The sequence below is a fragment of the Merops nubicus genome, unplaced genomic scaffold (assembly GCF_000691845.1).
Source record: "Merops nubicus isolate BGI_N331 unplaced genomic scaffold, ASM69184v1 scaffold3490, whole genome shotgun sequence".
In the NCBI taxonomy this organism is placed as follows: Eukaryota; Metazoa; Chordata; class Aves; order Coraciiformes; family Meropidae; genus Merops; species Merops nubicus.
Window position 1 is genome coordinate 3077 of NW_008584675.1, and position 26489 is coordinate 29565.

The window sequence follows — 26489 nt, forward strand, 5'->3', positions numbered from 1 at the left end:
ATGACAGGACACCCTACCTGTGGCCTCCGCTTGGGGCAGAGGCTGCAGGGAGATCCGCCCCTTGCTGCGGCCACGCCGAGGGACGGTCCTCAGGTAGGTGAGTCCTAGCTGCTGGCCTCTGAGTTAGGTGAGTCTCTGAAGTGTTTGAAACTTAACGCGTCTGCTTGCACTGTAGGCAAAAAAAAAACCTGCAGGTGGGGAGAGGTTTGTGAATGTGTTCCTGCCAACACAGGAACACTGACGAGTCAGGTGGGACTCGTCACCTGGCTTACCTGAGGTTTTGTGTCTGGACTTGGAGCTTCCAGACGCTGAGCACTCACACTGGATTTAAATAGTTTAGCTTATTAATAAACACTGAGATTCTTCTGTCTTAGTGCATCCATCAGAAGACAGAGCTCTGTCTGTAAGCTTGTGATAAAGGGTGGCTGTGAAGCCAGGAGCACGAGCTGAAATTAATAGATGGGGTTTGCCTAGGAGAAGCTAGGGGAGGGCTATGAAACTAAGTCTTGATGGAATTGTTCTCAGAAGACATTTTGAGAACTGTCTTGGTTTAGACTATGATCTGTATCTTACTATCTTAAAGTTTAGTCAAAACATCAGAAAGTTGCTCTTTTTGAAGACAACTGCAAGACCTTCTCACCTGGATTTAATTTTTCTCCTTCATTAAAGTTTTGGGTTTTGTGTCATGTCCCCTCTACCCCCTCAAGTCTTGGAAAGGTAAGAGGTTTGAAAAAAAGTTTTTAAATTTCAGCTTGTGTTTCTTGTGAGCACGTCAGCCACACCAGTTGGAGATGGTGCCCATGGACTTGAATACAAATAATTAGTATTTTTTTTCTCATAGTTAGAGGCACACTGAAGTAGCAAGTAGGCCAGTTCATTTTAGATGCAGTAGTTCTGCTTTCGTGTTTGTGGAAGTGGTGCCCCATAATCAAGGCTTAGTTTTGTTGGCAACAGTCACTCAAATCCTCTTTCCTGTTGCTCCTTTCTTGCATGGAGGAGAAAGTGTAAAAAATGTTACTGACAAGGTGGAGAATGATTTCATATCTCTGAATTGTGTAGCAATTTTCCTTTGTAAAAGGGTGGAATTAGAAAGATGATGTCCCTGCTTTCTTATAGGGCTTCTATTAAGCTTTTCTACCTTTAGTTTACAGTGTATGATACAAAATAATTCATGAAGGCACTTCTGAGCAGTGCAGAAAGTCTGGTAACAAGGAGGAAGAATACTGAAGGGTTTGACTTAGGAAAGAAGTACTAAACGTGACATGCCTGCTGTGGCTTTATTTTTTCCAGGGGTACTGTTGTTCTTATCTGTGCTGGGTGAAAATATTCTTGAGCCCAGATGTAACCATTTTCCATTAATAATACTAACACTGTGGCTATCTAAGAAATCTTGGGTCTCTATAGAGGAATAGATTATTTTCCCATCTTTTGCTACAAAGGTGGCAAAACAATTCCTCTTTTCCCATCTTTGTGTACATACACTTATTTTCATATAGAATGTATGTGCATTGAACACAATTCCTTGAAAGCACCAAGATGCATTTTATATTTTAAATAGAAGGCTTTTGTGATGTGATCACTAAATAAAAAGCCTTCTGAAGTGTAATTGCTTGTTTCTCTGCCTTTTGTGGTTGTGTATTAACATGCAAAAACCTAGTAGCAGAGCAGTCTTGACAGCTAGCTTTGTTGCTGTAGTTTGCAGGGCTTGGAGAAAGCAGTCTCTAGCCAGAATCTCTTTGAAGGCACTAGTATGCCATAATATACATGGTTTAATTAGTAACCTGACCAAACTGGTGCATTCTGATAAAAACCAAAATTGTAATTTCAAGTTACTGCATGTTGCCTTTGTTTGGAAAAAAAAACCCAAAAAAACCCAGTAAGTTAGTGTGTGGGTGGAGAGCACTCCTCCCTGCCTTCAGTGGGGCCGACAGCTGGGGCAAGATCCCTTTGCAGGAGTCTGGACGCTTTTAGTTGTTACTGGTTGAAATCTTACTTTGGTGTCAGAAGAAACATCTGCTTTATTATCTGATGTTAAATTTATGAACTCTTCAGTTTACTGGAATAACTTTGTGAGTGTTTGAGCCTAGGTACCTCTACTTCCACAACTTCAAAAGGAAGAATAATTTCAGAAGACTGCAAATGTCATCAAAGACAGATTTCACTGAGGTGTTCTCTTACAAAAAAGATTTCCTTTGATGCATGAGTCAGATGCTTCCTGCTAATACAAACAAACCAGATCATCTGCCATGGTGGTTTAGAACCACCCAAATTTTAGTACCTCTTTTTATTAGAACTTAATCTGTGTTAACACAGCAAAGCACAGTGCGATCCTTCTGGAAGTACTCATCTTATTGGAAGAGTGATTTCACAGTGCTGGTGTGAGGTTTCCTGGGAGGACTGCCTGGCCCACTGAGCTGGGAGAAGGGAAGGCCTGGCATGCCTTAGCAGGTACCAGAGCACCTGACAGGGACAGTTCTCTCTCCCTCTTTCCTCTTCAGGCCCAATGTACGCAGGTGAGCTCCAAGCTGTGTGTGGAGAAAGCTCTTCTACCTCTCCCTTGCTGTGACCTAGGTCAAGAAATTGGTTTTTAACTGTAGTGTTTGATTGCTGTTCTAGGAAGAGGTCTTCTGGCAGACTGCTGGCAAGTGCCTAGTGTGCAAGTTTGAGGTGCCCTCTGAAGCTGGTGAAATGACAAACTCTTGCCAGCCAGCCTGTGTGCTGTCCCTTTGTGTGCTTAGACCACCACAGCATGCACCAGGACCATTGCTGATCTCACTGCTGAGTCAGAAATACTCATGGTGAGAGGAATACTGTGTTGGAGATGGAAACGTGCTACTACTTTTTGCTTCTATAACACTAATTTTTTTTTCCTTCTGTCATGGAGCCCTCTTATGAAGGCAGAGTACAGAAGGAAGAATGCTACACAGACACTATTGATTGTTTTCTTTAACATCTATTAGAGCTGTTCTATTTTCAGATGGTGGTCATCTGTGTAATGCAAAGTATTTTATAAAATGAGATAAACTGTTACAGAAGACTTCTCACCCTACATGTCAGTTAATGCTAATATTAAATCCTAGCTATTTACTTGAGACTGATACCATTTTGCCAGGGGAAAAAAACAAACCAGGAGTATGAGTTATATCTTTTTCTAATTGCTCTGACAATATTTTTCTTAAGCCTTAGTGAAGAGGGGGAGAAATTTATAAGCTGTATTCAGCCCTGTAGCTGTTGTGTGCTTCTGTGTTTGGAATACTCAATGCATAAATGCACTATGGCTTTCCCAGGCCTCAATGCTGGAGAGTGGGGCTCTGCCTTCTGCCCTTTTCAGGGAGCTGGGATGGAGGCCAGCCAGGAGAAGCTGACAGCTCACAGTGGTTATGTAGATGCTACAAACAAACCCTGTAGCTACTCCGTGAGTAACAGATAAGAGATGGGAAATCCACCTCCTTTATATGCCTAGATTGGATTCTCACCTATTAAGAAATATAGTTAATTTTTTTTAGATTCTCTTTTCTTACATCCTTTCTCAGGAATATGGATGCTCATTATCAGAAAAGATGAAGTACCTGGGAAGGTCTGGACACTGCATGGGGCTGCCTTAGTTAAAAGATTTAATGCTTCTGAAGTCCTGTTAAGAGGTATATCCCATTCCTCAAGAAAACTTTCAAAACCAGAAGTGTAGTTGAAAACAAACAAGCAAACAAAAACCCAAGAAAAGAAACCAATCAGATCCCAAAACTCCAAAGCAAAAAAATGTGTGAACAAAACCTCACCTCCAAAATGTACTCTTGGGCAGGAGGAACTCTGTTTCCACTGTTGGTTCCAGCAGTTACTGTGTTGCATCAGTCAGTCAGACATTGCTTGTCTTTATTGCAATGCACCTTCATGTTTAAGCTTTATTTCTTCTGGATGTGTATGATTTATTTGAACTTCCTTTTTTAAGTAACAATAAACCAGTGAATTTAGTTAACTTGTGGAAGTTTAGTTTTTCATGATATTGTCATCTAAATACACATGTATCTTGTGGAAATGTTACTTACATTGAAAAATTTTCATAACAGTTCTACTCAAGGTTAAAATTTTAATTCTGTTTTTCTGCTTTAAACTCTATTTGTGAGGCTTATTCTGTTCATGTTAATATAGATAGTACTTTGAGGCAGGGCCATACGTATATTAATAATTAGAAGGGTGTGAGGTTTAATGTCATAAACATAAAATTGGTGCTTGGTCACTCATAGTAAAACTGTCCTGAAACAGTTCTATGAAAGTGTCAAATGTCACTAACTGTTTTACCTTGGAAGCACATTCACCAAGGTACTGTTTTCTTGAAATTCATTTTGGTTTTGCTATTGTGGTTTGATTTTCTTCCATATTCTGAAATTTCACTTGCTTATGTAGCTTAAAGCATTTTCTAATCTGAGTTCTCTGCTTAAACATAGAAACTGCTGTATGTTTTTGAAGAGGAGAGCCTGAAAACATTCAAGTGTAATCGGTGTATGACCTAGAGAAATCCTTTCATCTTATTGTTTGTTAAAGCTCATTCCTTGCTGGCAAATACTCCAGTATTGATTAGAAGATTTAAAATAATAACTTGTTGCTGTCTTGCTTTTGAAAACTCAATGTAGCATCCAAATATCCTAAGCCACTGGTACCACTTGAGAAGCCAGCGAAGGAAGTAATATCGCCAGAGACAACCAGTACTTCTGGTACAGTAAAAAAACCCTCAAACAAAACTGTGTTTGCTAAGATGTTACGTGGCACAAGGCGAGCAGGCTGCTGGTTTGACAGACTCTGCTTGCTTGGTTTGATGCAGTTGGCATGCGTTGCTGCAAGAAACAGAAGTACACCATTTTTTGTTTGTTTATCTTAATATAAAGCCTTTGGTCTCAAGAATTTCAGTGATCCTGATAGGGACTTAACTTTTAATGTGACTGAAGTGTTTCAGGTCTGGGTCTTGTGGGAGCTCCTGACCTATACCATAGTTTTTAGATAATACTTGTCCAGAGACTTCAGACTCTGAAACAGCATCGTTTAGTTGAAGAATCTCAGTGTCACCTACCTTGTGCCTTTTCCCGGGAAGGTGCTGTGCATTAAACTACATGATCCAAACATATGCAGAAATAATATTACCATTTAAAAGTATCATCATTTAGCTGTCTGCATTTGCCTTTCTCTAGAATTAATGTTTTAGAAAAGGTAAAATAGAAGATTGCTCTGACTGAAACTTGTTTTCCATCTTTTGCATGTGTTTAAGCATGTGGTGTGCACAAAATATTTGTCATGCATGAAAAACTCTTAAATCATGAATTTAAAGCAAAATTAAACCCTGAGCCATTGTTCTTCAACTTTGCATCTCTTGTAAAATAAAACATTTTATGTTTATCAGGAGACAAATTTTCTTTTTAGCTATCTTGTGTGTTAAAAGGGGTGCTTTTGATTTGGGCCTTTTTAGGAAAGATCACTTGAAATGCAGCTTCTACTTTCAGTGCAACTTAAACCTTTCAGAGTTTAGAAATGCTTGGGTCTCTTTGTAACAGGCATGAATGAAGTGGATGGTGTTTATTCTGTGAAGAGGGAGGTGCTGTTTCAGTATGTAATCAAAATGAAAAGAAAATGAAGTCTACCAGTTTCTCTAAGAAATTATTTAACTCTTACTCATTCAACTGAAAAGTCTTAACTTTAGTCAGCCTTATTTATTATTTAATCAATCCAAATAAGGAGCTACAGAGGCAGCTGCTGACTCCAGGAGAAAATCTTTTTCTAAAAAGAAAAAGTAAATGGAAAAATGAGGTAAATATGTAATGCAAACAGAGTACTTAACAAAGCTGTCTCAGATCTCTCTGGTATTTTTCTTTTTACCAAGTGGTGCCTTGTGTTAGGGAAAGCTAGACTTGTGTGTGTGAGCTGTCTTGTGGCCCCTCCTCCTTTCTTCTTAAATTAGCACAGTATTATTTCAGAAACTTGAAGGCACACATTCTTCTTACTGTTGTGTTGCTGTGTGAGAATTTGCTTTAACATTGAACAAACCCTTGGAATTTTTGGGCTGTGACTAACCCGATGGCTGAAACAAAGCCCTTGCTTCCTCTGAAACATGGGGAGTATTTTAAGGCAAAGCCCACAAAATACTGTTTTTAACCCAGCAGAATGCATATTTAATTCAAAACTACAGGATATAAAATTCTAGCTCTTTTTTTGGTGTTTGTTTACTTTGGATTCTTAGATACATGTATGTACATTATAAAATACTCACCCTAGCAGCTATCATACATACTGATATTTGCTATCTTTTTTTTTGCTGCATCATTTGCCAGTTGCTATTTGTATGTGATGGGACTATCGTATTCATTGCTTTTTGGGTATTCTTTGAGGCTTTTTAGATTTAATTTTGGCAAACTGAGATGCTTCAGCTTTTGGCAGATTCTGACAGGTCGTTTTTTAACTTACATGTTTCTGTCTAGATAATAACGAGCAAATAGGAATATATTTAAAACTGCAATATTATGTGTTTGGAGATGGGGCATATTCTGTATCAACTCTCCTATCACCTCAAAGCAGTCGTAAGGAGCAGGTGGCTTGTTTTATTCTCTACTGCTGCTTGTACTTGGGGATGAAACCTTTCCTCAACATGCATATTAGATACTTTGCAGCTTTTAGGATGTGGGGAGCTTAGGCATTTCCAGAACTAAAACTTTCCTTACTCTGGCAGTGATCTGGGGAAAGGCTCCTGTATCACTTGGGGGAAGGATGAAGCCTTGAAAAAATCTTTGAGAGAAAAAGTCTTCTAGGGCAAGGCCAACTTGAACTGAGAGGAGCCAGGGACATGGGTCTCAGGAGTGGCCCAGGTGTTGCTTCCTAAAGCTCACTTCTGAGAGACTGTCGGCTGGACACCAGCAGTTCTGTCAGAACTCTTGGGGAAGGTTTTGGGCAGGGTTAGGAGAAGACAGGACATGGTATGTGATTCTGGGCTGTGCCATGGACAGAGGTCTGTCTGCTTTGGGGTGTGGCAGTGCATGCAGAGTTGTAGTGCCACAAAGCCCTCACTTTCTCCAGGTCCACATGCTTACTCTGAACCAGCAGATAACTTACCTTTTTGACCTGCTGCATTTTTCTTTTAGACATCATCAGTTTCTGGTTACTGTACTGTTAAAATTACTTTTTTTATGACTTTCAGTTATTTACTCTGGATAGCTTTTGACTCTATGCAGTGATCCATCCCTTACTGCTGGCCAGTTCACTATAATTTGTCTTACTCTAAGAGTGTGAATCATCAGTCTCCCTTAGGATGTTATCCCATCTTTCAAAGCAATCTGAATGGGTAGAAATTGTGATTTCTTTGCTTTATAGAGTTTCATGGAAGACCAGAGAGAAACAGATTTCTTTAGCTAGCTGCCCTTTTAAATACCATCAGTTTATAGTTTGACATTGCAATTAGCCTTTCAATCCAGCTGTTTCTTTGTTTCATTAAGTCCTGGCAACAGGCTGCTATTTACAAAGCACAAATAGAGATGTGATATTCTAAATGCAAAATTAACTGTTTTGTTCAAGATGAAGAGATGTAGGAATTGCCAGTTGGATCCACAGCTATCTTGCCCAATAAACATTTTTGCCAGAGAGAAGGGATGGGAGAGCATCTTGAAATTCCCCCTGCCATCTGCAGTTTTCCTGTTATCTATTTATATTATTCTATGGAGTAAACTAAATAAAGTGAAGTAAATAGGTTGCTGCAGAAGTGGCAGTGCAGTTATAAATAATCAGCCTGGTGACCTTTTCCTCTTGAAGAAGTGGACAGACTTGTTGTGATTCTGTGTCCCTCTCCCTGAAGGGAAGGAAGGTAACAAAGGTGAGTCTGTACTTCTGATACAGCACACATGACCAGTGTCAAAGATGACTGGTTCCAGGGGGAAAATATTTGTGAGTTGTTGTTTACTCGTTTATTCGATCTATTTTACAAATCCAGAGATTTTTTTTTTTTTTCTGATCATGTTTTCACTATTGATTTACTTCTCTGGATTGAATGCTAGGAACTGTTTGTACCAGCCTTGTTTCAGATTTTGCAGCTGGACACTAGTGTGGCTTAGTTTTACTGTGATTTATGGCTGAGCTTGTATTAAAACCTTGGTTAAAAAAAATCCCCACCAAAAGACTCACTTTATTTTTTCCCAGCCATGGAGGAAGAGCATTCAGATGACTTCCCCACTGTGGGATAAGAGCCAGCACAAAAGAGCTGTGGACAAGCTGGTGTGTAGATGTGATTTGTCTGTATCGGTGTGGATTTACTGTTGGTTTCACCCCTGTTATTGCAAAGGGAATGTCCTGTTTTTCCCCTCTGCTCCAAAAACCTCCAGGTGTGAAAGTCCTGTTTCTGTTTTCCATGGCAGCACTGCCATTCTCCTCTGGGCTTGGCTGTACACCTGGCTGAGCACAAGTGCCAGAGCAATGGAAGAGTCCCAAATATGCAAGTAGGAGAAAATTCAGGAACTGGAGGAAACGTGTCAAGTCACCCCTTGCAGCAAGCAGCAACTTGTCGATCACTTCAAGGTGCAGTTTTGTGCTTGACCTGAGATTCTGTCTTTCCTGGGACGTGCTATGAGGGGTTTTGTGCCTTGGGTAGGAATTAGTTCTGGGTTCCCTTTGTGTCACTAACAGCACTTCTGGGGACTTGCACCAGTGAGCAATGCTGTTGCCATCTCTCAGGCTGCTTTTTTAGCTTTGCCAAATACTTGCAGTTATTCGGGAGCATTTTGGACCTCAATTTGTCTTGTGACTTAGGTAGGGCACTATTTCTCTTCTCCGTTCCTCTGGCTCTCTACCCAGGATTATTCCTTCTGGGATCAATGGCTGGCCCCCTGTATTTACACATCACTCTGCTTCAGCACTGCAAACAGCATTCTCAGCCCTTCCCCTTCCTTGCTGCTGGAGAAGAGCCTGTGTAAACATTGCCCAGATTTTGGAGAAGCAGGTGAGAATGAGGGAGAGAAAATTGCTGGAGGCACACTGAGATCAGCTCCCATGGCACAGCAAGACAAAAATTGTAGGAGCACAGATTACATTAAAATCTGCACTAAATGGTGGAATTACAGGGATGTCACTGATGCAGGCAGTACACGAGTGCCACAGCACACTTGCTACTGCTAGGGGTATAAGTTTTAAATAGATGAGATTCTGTATTTCCTCCTGTGTAGAAACCCAAACAGGCTTATATGTGCAGAAGGCCATGGATTCAGCTGTGGGGTTGTTTGTAATTTACCAATTCTCAAGTGGATTAGCAGAACTGTTGGAGGAGGAGGGTGTCATTTCAGTGTTCACAGGAGTCTGCTGTGTGCTTATGGTGACATTGTGACAGAAGAACAGGTAAAAAAACCCTAGAAGTGGAAAAGGGGAAATGTGTGAAGTTGAAAAACACTTGACTGTGCAACTCCATCTTTCATGAGCTGGCATTGAGTAGCTTCCCAGGAAGGTTAAATAACACTGAGATTAAATAAACGGACTGGATGTGTAGTACTGCATGGAGCAGAGGTCCTGAGGTGGCTTGAGAAGGAACGTGCCGTGTGTGCATGGCTGAGACTTGGGGTGGTGGGGTGTGGGCTGAAGTTTGTGTTAGCTCTGCAGCTGGAATCTGCAGACATGTGCTTGCATCTGAGCTGGTTAATCTTCCCAAAAGAGGGCTTGTGCTCCCCAGAGGCTGCAGAAACACTGACCAGGAAAAGTTGTGGGTTTTTTTTTTCTTTGTATTTTGCAGAATAAAGGTAATTGGTTGAAAGAGTTGAAAGTGAACTTAGAGTTGTTTGCTTCTAGGAGTGCAGCACAGTAGTCTGTCTTCTATTCATATGACTTCATTTACAAAATCAACAATCTTAGTTGAGATGATCTTCATGAACAGAGTGAATTTTTTTAGTAGAATTTAGAATTAATGTGCAGAGTAAATAAATAACCCTGCTGTGTAGCAACCCAGCAGATACTGTGTTCAGAAGAGCCAAAAGAAAACGTTCGGAGATATCGTCCCATGCTAAGTGTTTTGTTTGTTTTTACGTTCTATCACGTACCATCCATTCCTTCAGGCCTTTGCCCAGGCTGCCTGGCATTGCAGCTTGGCTTTGCCTGTGCAGGGAGTCAGATGTTGGAAGTTTGATTAGTTTCACAAATACAGACAGAGGCTTTGCCAAGTTACATGGGGAAGGTGCGCAAGAAGATGGAGGAAGGAAGGTACCAGTCTACTGTGCTACCTCTAGCAGCAGATTGAAACTTAAGCTTCATTGCTCCTGTGTTCTGTATTCGTTAGGCATTTATATAGACCGGTACAAATTATCTGAGTGTAATTTATGGCTGGAACTGAAATTATCAGTGGTTTCCTATGGTGTTCCTTTTGATAACAAGTATTAATATTATTAAGGACTTCAGGGGAGCTCATGCTTTTGTCTTTATTGCCCCAGTGCGGTGAAAAATTAGTGTGATAGCACTTAATGTGAGTTGGTAACAAAATGTTTGGCCATCATTCAGTTTATCTGTCCTGTCTCCTCATTCTGGATAGCTGTCTTAATTCTGAGACAGATGGAAAGCAGTGAACTCTGCCTGCATTTAAAATTGCTTCAGAGAGCAGCTTATTTCTGCAGTCTTACTTGCTTCCAAGGTTGTCTTCAGGCAGGGTATGAAACTTTCTGCTTAAGAAGAAGCTGATACTTAGCGGTACATGATTTAATAGCAGTTTGTTTTCAGCTTTCTGTGAAGATCATAGTAGAGTTCTTTTAAATCAAAAAAAAAAACAAACCAAAACAAAACCAAATCATCAAATATAGTAGAAACTTCCTGGGGTTTCTGCACTACTGCAGCTGCCTGCCTGGGGTGGTGTCTGACCAGTACGGGTGCTGGTGCTGCTGGTACCAGGGGCTGCGGGAAGCACTGCTGTTGCCAGCCTTGTATTTGCTCTTACAATAAGCATCTCTCTTGATACTAAGCAAGTAATTTTATCTCATTTCAAGACCCTTGCATGCTGCAAAAGGCAAAATCTCATGTTCTGTACCTGGGAATGACAGTATAAGCAGCAAGCATGTTGGAGAAAGCCAGGGAGTGCAGCATGGAGCTGGTGCACTACATTTGCTACGAGGTGTAACCCCCCCATGTCAATATGCTCCGTTTGGTGCTAGGGCAGTGGAGGAGGGAGTGTCCTGGTTCCCCAGGTGCTGCACAGGCTGTCATTGCTCAGCTTTGTCCTCCAAGGGGATGTGCTGCTCTCTGCAAGCACAGGATCATGTGACTGGACTTGGAAGTCAGCTCTGCTCATTGTTCTCCATTAATTACCTTTTCCCTCCCTTAGTCTTTCCTGGGGAAATGAGTATGCTTTTGGACAGGTGGGAGAAGGGCATAAGGAAGAGGAGGGGTGGGAATAAGCTCATCACTGATCACAGATTTCTTTTTAAGAACAGGGCCCTGGGGAGGGAACTTCATTAAATAAAGGATATTATCTAGGGAGCTATATATACAGTTATATTTCATGAGCACTCACGTTGACATCAGTGAAGCCTAATACTGCTCTGTTTAAAGGTGATGAAATCCCTCAACTAAATCAGATTATTTTTTTTTTGTTGTGCACATAGCTCTGATAATTCTTGTTAACAGGTCTTTTGTGGTACCCCACAAAATTGCTTTGCTTATCCTCTTACATGAACCTGCTACAGAGGTTGGCTGAGAAACTAATCTCATACTCTGATAACACACAGATCTTGTGGTTGGTCTTACTTCCAGTTCAACACTATTACTGAGCTACTGCTCTGCTCCACTGCAGACTGATGAAATGATTGAGAGATACTTGCATCAGACCAGAGAGGCCCTAGAAAAATCAGTGTTGACAGAAGTGCCAACACTTTATTTTACTGAAATGCAGTTAGACAAGTATATTTGGATGAGATTAATTCCACTGTAATGTTAGTCAGAAGTATTTACCTGTTGTTCTCCATAGCTAGTGTTGATAATCCTAGGGCAAGATTTGTTAATCTGAAGATAGAAGAATTTGCTCTGCCTTTGGGAGGTGTCCCTGCTCTAGCTCCTGGGAACCTGCTGCAGTCCCTGAGCATTGAACTGGAGACGGTGAGGGGGCAAAGAAGAGCCAACATCCATTTGGGATGATAGGTGTGACTTTGTGTTTTTGAGGCAGAGATTTTGGACTCTGTAGATGGCTCACTCCAGTCAGGTAACAGCTACAACCAGTTTATTTCTTGGCAGCACTCAAGTACCATGTGTTTTTTGTCACATAACATAGAACCATTCACTTCTGGAATGCATAGATCGGAATACCACGTTACTGTTCCCGTTCACTCTCCTGTCAATGTTACCTGATTTCTGGCACTCCTGTGCAAACACTTCAGCTGGTTTTCTGACATTTTCAATTTCTCTCTGAAGGAGACAGCTCAAATTCTGTATCTCAATCCTTGCCTGCATCCTGCATCTCTGTTACAACTGCAAGTCCTTTCCACATTGTCATCATTTTAGCTGATTAACCCCACTGAATCTTGAGGCAAGCATCTTGTATACAGTTTTTTTTTTTCTTGTGGTCTGAGGCCTTGTTAAGCAAACCACTGAAAATCCTGTTTTGGTGCGAACCTGCTTGAGTGGAAATGAAAGGCTGGCCTTTAAGTTCATAAGGCACTGATAGAGACTGGATTAGATCAGAAATAATCCCTCTTAATGATGAAGACAGTGATTTGAGTGTCTGGATACGTGTTTGCATTTTATGCTTTCTCCTAGATTTCTGGTCAGGTTTTCCAGTTTTGGTCTCTTTTGTTAAACATCTTTAAAAGGATATGAAAGATGTATCACATTTTCAGAAGGGATAATAGGGTAAGTGTATTGTATAATCATAATATTTGGTGGTGAATATCCAGCAAGCACTGCAGATAAAGCTGAAGTTAATTTCTAGCATATTTAAACCTAGACTAACCTGCATCTGGTGAGATACCATGTACATTCCTGTTGCTAATGTTCTGGGGTAACCACTGACCACTAGGTTAGGTGGTGCAGAGTAGTTGTATTCCCAATCACAGGTTTGTATTTTTTCCTTTGGAGCAGGCTTGCTGCATCCATTGTATGGGCGTTTAGCCCTGGATTTTCCCGGGGGCCCATGTGTCAGCACTGCCCACCTGCTAGGACAGGATCCTAGAAATGAACTGTGCCTGCAATCACTCCTGGGCTTTGTTCTGAAGGGAGTTGCTTGGCTGATGCTGGGGAGCAAACAGTACTCCTGCAAAGTTTGTTCAACACTTGGACCAGTGGATATTACAGTAATTTCAAGAGAAGTTGATAATATCTTCTGCTATTTCAGGTTTCTTTTTAGGGAGGGAGATGGAACATGATTGTTGTGCAATTTCTGCAGTGTTACAGAGACTATTAAAAAAAAATCTTTAATGTCCTAATTGTGTTTATGCAGAATATTTGTTTGGACATAGTCAACTTCTTCAGGGGTAGCTGAGAAATTAAGCTGTTCTTGTTCTGTCTTCATCTCTTATTTGTGCTTTGCTCAGCTTTCTCTTCTTGTGTGCATGTGACTGAATGGGCTAACAGCCAAGTTTATATATAGCACTGCCCGAGTCAGCATCCTTTCGTGCCTTAATTGCTGTAGTAACAGCAAACCATTTGTGTTAGAAGTGAAGCAGATTTTTTTTTTTTTTCTTTGCTTTTTCCCACGTGGAACATGAAGGGAATCCAACTGAAGATCAATGGACATGGTTTTTCATCTTTGTCTTTTGCTGTTTGTACTGAGATTTTTGCAGTTTTTGTTAAAAGATGAAGAGAAACAGGAAGAAAGGGCAATGTGGATGTCTTGGAGCTTATTCCATGAATGAATGTGTACATCGTAGTCAGAATCCACTTTTAAGAATCTACTTTTAGATACTGAACAAAGCAGTAACACACAACTCATTTCTAGGCTCTGATCCAGAATTTTGGGGATAAAGATCATTTTGTGAACTCAACGTGTAAAAGAGTACCCCTTTTTAATAGCTATAAAGGTTGCTTTGATTTCTTCTTCTGTGCAAGTGAAGCCCTTGCTGTCTCTGTGATTTGTATCTGAATGCTTTGCTGAGATGACCTGGGCAGGCTTTTTTGGAGGAAACCGATGAATTTGAGACAAAACCCTCTGTAAGTTCCAGATGAGACACTAACCTTCAGAGCCTACAGTGAGTTTATAATGGATCTAGATTATTAATGTTTTTTCATATTCCTCTTTCTTACCTCCTTGATATCCGTTGTTAAATGACATTTTTCTCTTGGGTGTACCAGTACTTGGCTGTACTGGTATCTTCCTAGGGTAGCCCTGGTCATAGTACCTGTTACGTGTTTCCTGCCCCTCGGTGACAGTAACAGATTTAGCTATAAAAATTCATAACAATGTTAGCTGCAGTTTGAATAAAACATAATACAAGCCTTTAGATTTGCAAGCTCTCTTGCTGTGCCAGTTCTTGAAAAATTGATAACTCAAACTGGTGATGACAACTTTCTGGGTTTTGATTATTTGGTTGTGTGGTGTTGTGGTATGTGCTTCTCCCCCCCCAACTGAATAAATGCAATTCCATTGCCATTAGTTAGTTAGGGGATTTTGTCTGCTAAGAATAATAATCTTAAAACTAAATTGCAGTACTGTCTTGGTTTAAATTGGCCACTATTGATAGTTACTTAACTTGCTGGATTTTGGCCAGGCTGTGGTTAATGTTATTTATTTTGACAGTTTTATATTGCCCCTTGAGTTCTATTTGTTTAAGGAAAAAAAGTAAATGCCAAAAAGTGATACTGTAAATTCAAAAGAGGTGAAAAATGGATTTAAGAGGCAGTTAAATAGATTGTGTTCCACAGACTAATTCAGGGCTTGTGACCTGTGTTGCACTCGAACCTTGGTTTATAACTTCACTTATGGTAATGAATGTTGTTAGAAAGTAGCAGTGTTCCTGCCATTTCATTTTATTCCTTCTGTGATAAGAGGAATTCTGGTGCCTTATTCAGCACCGTGGCACAGGCCAAGCTGGTGAATGGCTGTTCTGAATTGTGATGCTTTGTTTTTTTTTTTTTTCCCTGAGACATTTAAACTCTGAGCTGTTGGATTTTGACTGGGTTCAGTTCTTGAAAAGGGGGTTTTGCTGTTTGGATTTTTGATTTCCCTCCAGTACAATAAGTGCTAGGTGTGTTTCCTTTGCTGCACTCTGAACAGGTTTTTTTTTTTCTGAGCCTTGGAAATTCAAATAGTCATAACAGCTTCCTGTGAATAAATCCCCTATTCTGAAATACATTTTGCTATCTGTAGAGTTTCAAAAAAATTGCTCTAAAGTTGGGATTTTTTTGGCTCTCTGTGAGGTGAATTCCCCGAGTGCCTTCATATCTTGCAGAGTTTTAAAGTATGCTGTGCTTTAAAGAAGTGGTATTGGAAGTGATTCTGTGAAAAGGTTATTGGCTTTCGTGCCATAGTGCTTATCTAATTCTTTCTGCTTCAGTTTTTTTGATTCCCGATGTCCCAGCTTTAAACTAAACGTTAACCTTGGCCATGGCAAGCAGAGCCGAGCTGGTCCAGCCCCGCGCCCCGAGGTGGGCGGTGCCCTATACCTCACAGCGGTGGAGCTGCTCCAGGCCCTCGGGGAGTGCCCCTCTGTGCTGAAGGGCTCGGCTTGCCCCTCCGTGGGGGACATCTGTTCCCTTGAGCCATGTCCTGCACCTACCGTGTGACAGGATCCTGAGCAACCTGCTCTGGTTTGGCCCTGCTGTGTGTGGGGGTGGGACTAGATGTCCTCTCCAGGCTAACTGTGTGTCTTGGCTGGGGCAGAGCGAGCATCAGGGCTGGAGCTTCTCTCTCCAGCGTGTGAGCAGGGCTGACCTGCAGCTCTCTGAGCTGCTTCTCTCAGAGCTCTCCTGTCCCTGCAAGACTCTTTAATAAAAGGAAGTTCTTACAGATGTGTCAGGGAGATGCTGTTACATTTTGGTAATAAGTTTCTAAAATCAGTTATTTACTAGTCTTTAGCCTTTTTTTTAAAAATAGCTTTCTTGCTACACTGAATAGAGTGTAATTATGTAGAGTGACTTGTGATATCAGACTCAAAAAATCAGTGTTCTAGCAATGTGATGATGGAGCAAGAGGAGGCTAGGAAAGCTTCATCAGGAGTATGGTGGTGGCTTAAGTTGCCTGGCCACCCCAGGATATCTAGAGCTTTCAGAAACAGTGGCCTCAGTTTATCTCTTCGGTTCAAAGTGGCTCTGATTTTCCCAGTGTTGTATGAATTTGCTGTCTATGAGAAAAGCTGCTGGAAGGGCAGTACTGGGGCATACAGGCAGCTCACTCTTTTTCTGTGCTTCTCTAAAAGCTTTGCTTAACCTGCAAGGATGGAGGGAGACCACATGCAGACTATGAGACTCCCAGAATGTCATTGAAAGGGACCTCAAGGATTGCCAGGTCCGACCTTTCTTGTCAAAAGCATGGTCTGGAAAAGATGGCCCAGCACCCTGTCCAGCTGAATCTCAAAGTGTCCAATGCTGGAGGATCCATCGTTCCTGGGGAGATTATTCCAATGGCTTATCTTATTGGGAAAAGTGTTCCTCCTGTGTCCAGTTGGAATCTCCCCAGGATTAACATTTACCTGTTACCCTTTATCTTTTCCATGTGATTCCTTGTAAAAAGGGAGTCTCCATCTTCTTTTCAGCCACCCTTTAAGTATGGGAACATGGTGACAAGGTCTCTCCTGAGCCTTTTTTTTTCTCAAGGCTGAACAAACCCAGTCGTCTCAGCCTTTCCTCGTATGGCAGCTTCCCAGCCCACTAATCATCTTTGTGGCCCTTCTCTGGACCCGGTCCAGCGTGTCCACATCTTTTTTTATGTCAGGGACCAAAACTGAACACAGTATTCCAGGTGTGGCCTGACAAGTGCTGAGTAGAGTGGGCTAATGACTCTTTGTCTTTGCTGATGCCCTTGTTGATGCAACCCAGCATCAGGTTGGCTTGGTTTGTCACTGCAGCACACTGTTCACTCATACTGAGCTTGTTGTCCACCAGGACCCCCAGGTCCCTTTCCACGAAGCTGCTCTCCAGCCAGGCCAAGTAGTTCCCAGCCTGTGCTGCGCTCCTGGGTTATGTTTTGCCAGGTGCAAGATCTTACACTTGTGCTTGCTGAACTTGGTCAGGTCCTTGCCAGCCCGTTCTTCCAGTGCATCCAGGTCTTCTTGCGAGGTGACTCTTCCTTCCAAGGTGTCCACTTCTCCACTCGGTTTAATATCATCATCAGACAAGTGCAGAAATAGTTTTTGTGTGGGGAACTAGGTCCCATTCCTGGTCACTTCCTTCCTGAATACAGGCTGAAAGTTGTGGTCTGATGCTTTCTGGCTGCCAGGTACCAGTGATGCCTGTGGCTTTGGAAGATTTCATCTTGCAGGGCTCCCCTCTGCTTGCCATGGGATGTTCTTTTGTTCTTCCTCCAGCCTGAGGTTTGAATCGGTGAATTTCTTGTCATTTTCTAGGGGAGGAAAAAAAAAAAAAATTCTGTAGAGTTTGGGCCATACTTCTTCATTTGCCTGAAGAGTGCAACTGGTGTTTGTAGAGCTTAGATTAGTTTAGGTTGTTTATCTGTTGGGCAGAGGAAAGAAGCAGCTCTTCATAACTGCTAAAGCTTGAATGTTGTTACAGTTTAAGACCTTAAATTAATGAAATTATTTTGGAAATCAGTGTCCTGGCTGGTTGAATTCTGGTCGTATGGCCTAGCCATATTTTTTCCCTCAGAGTTAATTTAAATGAGTTTTTTAGTTTTTCTTTATAGTAGCGTTGACTGTAGGAGGGGCTTTGATGCAAGGATGCTCGCTCTAGTCTGCACTGTTCAGACATCTGCTGAAATGATTCACAGCTTGTGCTTGCAGCTTTGTCTTTTCATGGACCTGGCTGCTCTGAGTGAACTTTGAATACTTGAGGTAGTGTTGTAGGCTCCTTTCATGTTTTGCCTTTTTTTCTTTTTTTTTACCTTTGCCTATAGATGTTACCTAAGTGGAGGTATAGAAGCAACTTGTCACAAGCTCAGGGTTCATAATACTGTAAGATAATGGGGCAACCTTTTTTTTTTTTTCCACCTTAAAAAAGGTCTTATGCTCAATATCTGCATTAAAAAAAACCACCCCAAACCCAAAGAACAGAAGCCTAAAAAAGCTTTTTTCCTTTGCCCCCATGAAATGGGGAGCGGTTGTTGCTGCGTTCTGTACATCACCTTCAGTAAACTCCCTTGGCTTCCTACAGAGTCCTCTGTCAGGTTCAGGAGTGGTGTCCTGGTCCTTCCCAGCTCTAAACGGTTTGAGGCCAGGATACCTGCACCAAATGACCCAACTTGACTTGCTGTTACTGAAATCAGTGGCCTCTAATGTCGTTGTAGTATTTTTCTTCTATTCTCACACTAGTTATTAAAAGGTGCTTTCTGTCAGAATAGAAATGATAGGGTTTTTTGTAGCCCTCTCTAGAGAAAGAATGTTGTCTGATGCATGCTTCAGGGATTTCTAAAAATAAATAATAAATATACATTTTAACAAGTAATAAAATACAGTTATCTTTAAATGTTCTGCTTTGTCTAATTTTAGTGTGTTTTTTCTAATTTTCAGTAGTAAACATGGCTATTGGACTGCTGCTGTGTGCTATTACTTTGCATAATTGTTATATTACAAGACTAAACTAGTATAATTTTAAGACTGTGGCTTCTAATATCACATTACCTTTCCTAAAAAGAATAAAAATATTAATATGAAGCATTTTTCTTCAAATTTTAAAGCTGTTAAATAACTTTTTTTGCCTGCTAATGATTTGATAATAGCTTTGTAATACATGGAATTTGTGATAAACTAGCTGACTTTCTCTTTCTTTTTGACTTGTCTAGAAAAGTTGGAGGTTGCACCACCATCTCCAGGACAACTGAGACATGGTAAAAGAAGAATGTTCAATGTAGTTCAGTACTTGTGCAGTCTGTCTTTTAACAGCTTCATCTTTATCCTACAAGTGCTGGTCTGTCCTCATCCCTGTCGCATGGAGCAACAGAAAACCAAAGCAAGCCCCAACAGTCATGCTGCTTTCTATGTTTCATCACACCTCAGCTGGAGAACGTGCACCGTTCGGTGAAAGCAGGGCAGCAAGCCCAGATGAGTGCTGCTCAAAGCCAGCAGCAAACCTTGGTTTTGTGAGGCGAGCAGTGTTGATGCTGCAGTACCTTGTGGGGTTTTTGTCTGCAGTCTTAATACTATTGACTTGCTTGTTGTCGTGTGTTTTAAATGGACTGAGATATGGGATAAAATTGCAGAGAAATTGGAAATCAATTTGGTATTCCTTATAATCCTATGGTCACTCAGATCTTGATTTAGTTTCCAGATCAGTGTTTTTTTTTTTTTGTGTGTTTTTAAACTGTCAGTGAACAAACATATTTAGTTGAGCATTTTTCCTGTTTTAGGCATCTGCGCTTATTTTTTCTTTTTTTTTTTTTTGCTTGGTCCCTGGGGTTCTGTTTACTCCATGGATACCAAAATTCTGCCAACCTTGGTAAGAATCTGAACTCTCTTTGTAGTTCCAGAGTTTGGTGCACATGTTTAAAAATACTAGGCATCTCCCTGTGGTTTTTCATTTGTTTTTGAGGCTTTTCTCCTGTGATGGCTTACATAAAAAAAAAAAGTCATACATTCTGTGCTTTAGTCTTTTACCTGTGCATTTAAGAAGATGTGTATGCTCTTACAAAGTAGTTGCAGAAGTCCAAACATGTTCTGGTCCCCAAGCATGAAAGATCTTGTGTGACTTTATGTGATCATGGATCCATGCTGTGAGAGGAAAACCCAAAAGGAGCTCATACCAGTTTCTTTTCACATGATTGTGGAGTTCATGACTCTTCCTTCTTCCCTCTTCATATGTTTGCAACACTAAGCTTATAAAATATAGGAATTATTGGTCACGTCTGAAGTGGGGGGAAAAAAACCCTAAGTAGCTGGTGCATTTTAAATGTTAAAAAAATATGAAGTTCTGATTTTAAAAGGTGTATTTTTAGTCCTGTAGTCTCTCCTTGGTGCTGTATTTAGTCTTATGATGCCGGCACCTTGAATCTCAGCTGGGGGCAATGCTGTGCAAATTCAGTCCTATCTCCTCAGTAGCTTACACACTAAAACTTGAGAGACAAAATGGAACAGAACAAGCACTGTGCTTGTTAGAAATTATTCAGACAATCATGTTCCAAGTTCCTGCAATAGAAAATATTTTCAAAGTTTACTTAGTTTCAGGAGTGAAAAGAAATGCATGAAACAAAGTGCAACTTGATTCCTTAAAGGAGCAGCTTCAAGTCTAACTTGCTTTCAGCATAGTGCTCAAACAAAATCAAGATGCAGGAGGTTGGGTTGGAACAGTGAGACATATAATGCTGAATGACACCAGTGAAAACCAACTCAGCATTTGCAGATTTATCCGAAGGAATTTTGGTAAGAATTGCAGTGCTCCAGGCAATACTGGGTGAATTTAATAAATATGAATTTTTGGGAATGTGTGAAGAGATGGAACTGTTGCATAAGAATAGAGGGGGACTTGCCAAGGAAGGGGCTTTAGTTCAAGCAAGGAAAGAATGCAGAGAGTAGTGAGACAGTTTCGCAACCTTTGATGGTACTGCAGAGTTGACTGGAAGGACTGTAAATAGTACCAAAGATTGTATATTTTAAAGTATTTCTCTTACATGCTAGTAGGCAGAAGTGGCTTCCATCCAAAATTGTGCAAGTATTTGCAGAGTAAGTTTTAACTGGTTTGTTGCAAGCCATTAGTAACACTTGTGTGTGGCAAAGTTTTACCAGACCTGCCAGACATAAAAACTCACTAACTGTAGTAGAAAGGAATTTTGTGGATGTTGTCTTTGACCTTGTAAAGGCATTATTAGACTGACACTTCAGTAGTTTGTGTGAACTAGTGAACTCTTATAAATATTTATTTTCTCTTTGTCACTTATTTCTTTTAGTGTTCTTCCACAATGCATTACCTTTTGTAGGGTTTGGATTTTTGGATAATGCAATTATGATTGCTGCGGTAAGTTTATTATTTAATTCCTTGATTGAGTCAATAAGATTCTTATTGTTCAAGTACTAAGTGAGTAAATGAGAGCTTCAGGAAGACTGTCCCCACTGTATCAGCTCACTAATGTCTATTTTAATTTTCCTTTTTTAAAGCAAATGTCCATGCTTTCTTCAGCTTTTGCAGAATGCAGAGGAGTGCTGTTCCTTCTGAAGGGCAGTATGTAACTCACTGAATTGAGAAGAGGCTTGATTTTTTTTTCTTTCATAATTTGTGCTTCAAGGCATGTTTATATGTAATCAGTACACATTTTTTTGTATCAGCTGATAATAATGCTATTATGCATTGATGAATAGGCATTTGGGGTTTTTACTGCAGTGTTCCTTTGTTCTGAGCAATGCAGGCCATGTTAGTGCTGATGCTGATTTGTACTGATGTAGCCTGGCATTTCTCAGTAACACTGAGGTATTTTCATGTTCATTTGGAAGATGAAATGGGCTAGTGGAACAGGAAGATGGATAAAAGCCAAATATACTGTTCCTTGTGTAGAATTATCATTGACAGCGTGATGTCAGTCATGGGATAATTCAGGTGGGAAGGGACTGCAGGACCCACTAGGTCTCTAGTCTTCCTCCTGCTTGCCACCTTATCATGGTTTCTAGTCTAACCTCCTGCTCAGTGCAGTCAGCTCTGAGGTCAGATGAAGTTACTCATGGTTTTATCCTGTGGGTCTTGAGAAGATCCAGGAGCAGGGACTGCACAACCTGTTGGGGCAACCTGGTGTGGTAGTCATCTGTATTCATGGTGGAGAACATTTTCCTGTACCCAACTGGAACGTGTTTAACTCTTGCATGTTGTCTCTCATCTTTGAGTCATGTACTGCAGTTTCATCGTGCAGTTCACTGTGATCTGTTTGTTCAGCTGAAGAAGTAAGGAGCTACAATACCTTGTTTTATTTGTTTGTTCAGTATTTTATCAGTTTGCATTCAGCTAAGAATTACAGTGGAGGAAATGTGTGCAGAGATAAGAGTTCCAGTTTTGTCCATCAGGTGGCCGTTATGAAACAATGTAAAGTGTTAAGAATATCAGAACTAGGCTCTTGTCCTAGGGGGCAATATGTATGCTGTGGGGGTAGGAGCTGTGCAGATCTAGTACGAGCAATGTCTTTTTATCATTTCAATCTTAACATAAGCAGTAAGCAACAGTTTTTGCCAGTTGAATCAATATAGTCTAATTGAAGTCACTGAAATAATGAGAACTCTTATTTTTCAGGGAACCCAAATAGAGTTGTCAATTGGAGTTGTCTTAGGAATTTCAACTATGGCAGGCAAGTAATGCAATATGTGTAGACTAATATGGCACGTTCCTATATTTCAGACTGAAAATGGGCCACAGGGCTGGAAATGCCTCTTCCTTGGTGTTGCAGCTGCCTTTCCGACTAAAGGAGCAACCCATGGTTGAAGCAAGGACATATTCCATTTGCAGAAACAGAGTATCAGTTGGAATAGCTTTCAAAGTGCTCGTTGTGGGTTTTCATCTAGGAGTTCAAATCCTGGGTCGCTTAGGAAAGTGTGTTGGCATTTCTGCAGTGAAACTGCTCTAAATTCCCTAGGGTCTGATATTTATGTTTGTGTGTATATGTGGTTGTAAGTTGCTGTTTGCTTGCAGTGCTAAGTGAACATCAGCAGTGGTGTCCTTTTACTGTGGTGGACGGTGTTCTTGGTGGCTTCTCTGCCTCCGTGCGATACCACGGGAAGGCCAAACAGCCACCCTGCTCTTGCACTGGCTCAAAACTGATAAGCTCTGCTCAACAGCTTTGGTGCTTCTGCAGTGCCAGAGGGGGGAAAAACCTGCTCCTGGATCCCTCGGCTGCAGGTGCAACGTTGCTCAAAAGCACACAGATAGCTTCCATGAAAGTATGTATAGCAGAACAAATTAATAATTTGGAAATTTTGCAGTCCTTTGCAACAGAAGAGAGTCACAAGCAAGCTTATCTCAGTAACATCTGCTGAGAAATAATGTATTTTGTGTGTAACTTTATTCAATCATGTGTATTTATTCCTGAACTGCCACAGTTTTTTTCTTTTATTATAGAGTGTTTCTCTAAACTTCTAGTCTTTTATGCTAGATATACTGACAAGAGTGTGGGTCACTGGAGTAGGGGGGAAAGGAGGGAAGCTGGTTGGTTTTCTTTGTAATGCAAGTAATACTTTGCCTTCTCCCCTTTTCCTCCCTCCAGCTGCAGCTTTGGGAAACCTTGTTTCAGATTTAGCTGGACTGGGGTATGTCTGAACTTGTATGAAGAATTTTTTGTCTACTCTTGAAAACCCTGTTGGTGCTAATGAACTACAACATGCTAACTGCTGAAATTGCTGTATTTTTTTTTTTTTTTACCTAGCTCTTGAACGTTGCTTCAGTAAAGTACATGACTGTGGAAATGTGTTCTGTGTTTGCTATGAAAAATTGGAATATTAAGTGTTTCTGGTCAAGGTTAAGCCTCCGTTGTCATAGTTCTGAAACAAGAATATTTAATACTGTAATAGCAAGAGAGTTAAAATGATGAAATTGGAATTAGTGTTTAATCTGATTCAGTGTATTCTGTATGCAATGCTTGCTTTAAGGAAATACTGGATTTTTTTCTATATAAAGTGAATTCATAAAAATATAAAACAGTAAAATACAATTTTATGATAGAATGTATTGCTGTGATAGCAAATACCTAATATACCTCCTCAGACTGTTATGCCTAGAGCTGAAGACATTTCCTTCTCCTCAGATAAAACAATTATATATCTGAACTGTCTTCAGCTCTAGGCATAGAGAGTCCTGATATGAACAGATGCAACTGGCTTATTTTTTTAAAAAGAAATTTTTGAGTAATGGCTGGAAGCAAAGCTGTCTGTTATGCATGCCTCTTTTACCCACTTCCCCCATTCTTTTTTCCTGCAAATAACAAGGCTTATTACTAACTAGTGTGTGTGTGTCTGTAACCTTTCCTTCAGTATAGGCTACTTATAAGCTCTGCAAAAACATAGTTATGTTCACATAGTTATCTCTTAACTTTCCAAGTTTCTCTTAACTTTTTAACTGGAAAAAAGTTCCAGTTTGTCTGGAAATATTGCATATTAAATCAGTGAGACAGTAAGTTAACTTATATTGTAAAATGTGACTGTCAGAAGTCTGAACACTGTCATATTTACCTCATGATGTTTCTTCTCTCGTATTTGCCTTTATCAGTATGCTGAAGGAGAAGCTATTAATTTTTACTGCTTCAAATATTTCAAAATCTGTAGTAGAAGACACCATCAGATCCAAAATCCTTTGTTGTCATTTTCTTCTTCTTCCAGTCTTGCAGGTTATGTAGAAGCTTTAGCTTCACGACTGGGTCTCTCAATCCCTGACCTGACACCCAAACAAGCCGATATGTGGCAGACCCGTCTCAGTGCACACTTGGTGAGTATCCTGCATGTGGACACTGTTTGTGGGGGGCTTTGCTTAAACTAATATGTGACAAATCCTTTTTGTCATCTTTGCCATGAAATACTTAATGACCACCAACATTTTGTGTTTCTCCTGGAAGGTTTAGCTGTGGGCCTATGCCAGGGAGCATAATGAGACTGAATTGATTTGAGCTTGGGTGTTTTTTGTGTATGCAACAAGCCATGAGTGACTAGTGGTGTGAACAGTCTCTGCAGTGGCTTCATGTGTGTTATGCAGATACCTGCTCTGAGCTCTGGCTATTGTGATTACATCATTTATTTGAAAACAATGACCTCTTAGTAGTTTACTCCTGTATTTGTTAAGTTCTTGCTATTCATATACCAGTGTTAGTATGAATTTATCTCTAATAGTATATAATTAGCTTGGATATGAAATTAGCTTTCACCTGGGTAAACTTCTAGCATTTGAGTAATAGTTCTCTGCCTGGGTTTACAGTTATGAGACACATCTTGCAGATTCATTTTGAGGATGATTACTTAATTAAGATTTAAACATTGGAAGCAGTCTCACTTCAACAATGAGTGTGTTAGTTTATTTTGATTAAAGAAACAGATTATAAGAAACTGAGTAAAGAAACAGACATTTCCTTCACTTTGCCAGAAGGGACCTTCATGGAGAAAAATCTTTGCAGATTTAAGGGAAGAGAAATAACACTTGCTGAGGAAAAGTCAGAGGAAGAAGGTTTTCTGTCGGCAGTGATAGATCAAAGCAGGGAAGATTTGGCATGGTTTTTGTGGGCTGCCCTCTAGTCTATCTGACATAAAAGTCTTCTCAGTGCAGCTGAGTGTGTGGCAAAAGCCTGTCACTGCACTGCAGTTCATTCACAGCACCTCCCTGGGAAAAGACTTCTGAGGATCTTCACTCATGTGCTGGTGCTTTGGGTTTTTTAACACACTGTCTCTAGTTTCTCAACACTGTCCACCTGCTGCTGGTGATGTGGTGTGGATGTTGCCTGTCTTCTTTCCTCTCTTCTTGACTTTTACATGTGAAATGTTTTCCAATCTTTTCTCTTTTCCTTCAATTTTTGCCTTTGCAAGCCATCGTGTTTGTAAGGAATTCCTTGTTCCTGACTTTGATAATTTGCATTGCCAGATACAAGCACATACATCTACAATTGCACCTAAAATGTCTGTGAGTTGGGTTTTTTTCCTTCCCTGTCTTCCTGGCCATCCTATTAATCCTCTCTTGCTGTCTCTTCCCTCACCACCTGTGCAGCTCTTCCTGGGGCATTCACTTCTTTATTCAGAACTGTTTTATCACAGCACACACTGTTTCTAACCTTGTCATATCTGTCTCTTTCATAGATAGTGTTTCTAGTCTGCATGCTAAAAACAATGTGACTTCAACTGAAAACTAGAACAAAGGGTCTGTTTTCCTGGTTGTGTTGGTACTACACAGCAAATGAGTAACTACTGAGCAATGAGAAACTTAATTTTTTTTTTTCCCCTCTTTCTCTAGGGTAAAGCTATTGGAGTGACCATTGGCTGCATTTTAGGAATGTTTCCTTTGTTGTTCTTTGGCGATGAGGATGAAAAACTGGAAGAAAAAAATTAAACTTTTTACAAGATGTATACAAATGTAAACTACTGTACCTCAATTATTCAATTATGCTGTCAATATTTAGGAATTAACAGACAGTAAAAAATGTATAGACTTGGGAACAAAACCTTCAGCATGTTGTTTTATGGAAACACTAATTTATTGTGGCTTTGTTGTGTTTGGTACTTCTTTTTATAAGGTATCATCTAACTTTTTATTTAATTGTAAATTTTTGAAGTGTTTTCACTTATGGCAACTGATGTTTACCACTCTTCCCTTTTACCTTCTTCTTTAATGGTTTATTACTTTAATGATCCACCACAAATGACAGTATCACTCACGAGTTGTGTATTGGTTGCTTAACAGTTGTAATTGCATGACAAAAATCTCACTGCTGTCCATCAGGTCCTTCAATGCAGATTACTAAG

The 26489-nt window shown here is 40.4% G+C and overlaps 1 protein-coding gene across 1 annotated transcript; it reads left to right on the top strand.

Annotated features, from left to right (window-relative positions):
• TMEM65 (transmembrane protein 65) lies at positions 1-26489 on the top strand. Its single transcript, XM_008944836.1, has 9 exons — positions 1-93; positions 2617-2683; positions 4629-4709; positions 18872-18916; positions 20969-21036; positions 22294-22348; positions 23261-23303; positions 24369-24474; positions 25981-26489. Exons 1-9 carry the CDS (start codon positions 1-3, stop codon positions 26074-26076), a joined length of 654 nt encoding a protein of 217 aa, XP_008943084.1. The 3' UTR covers positions 26077-26489.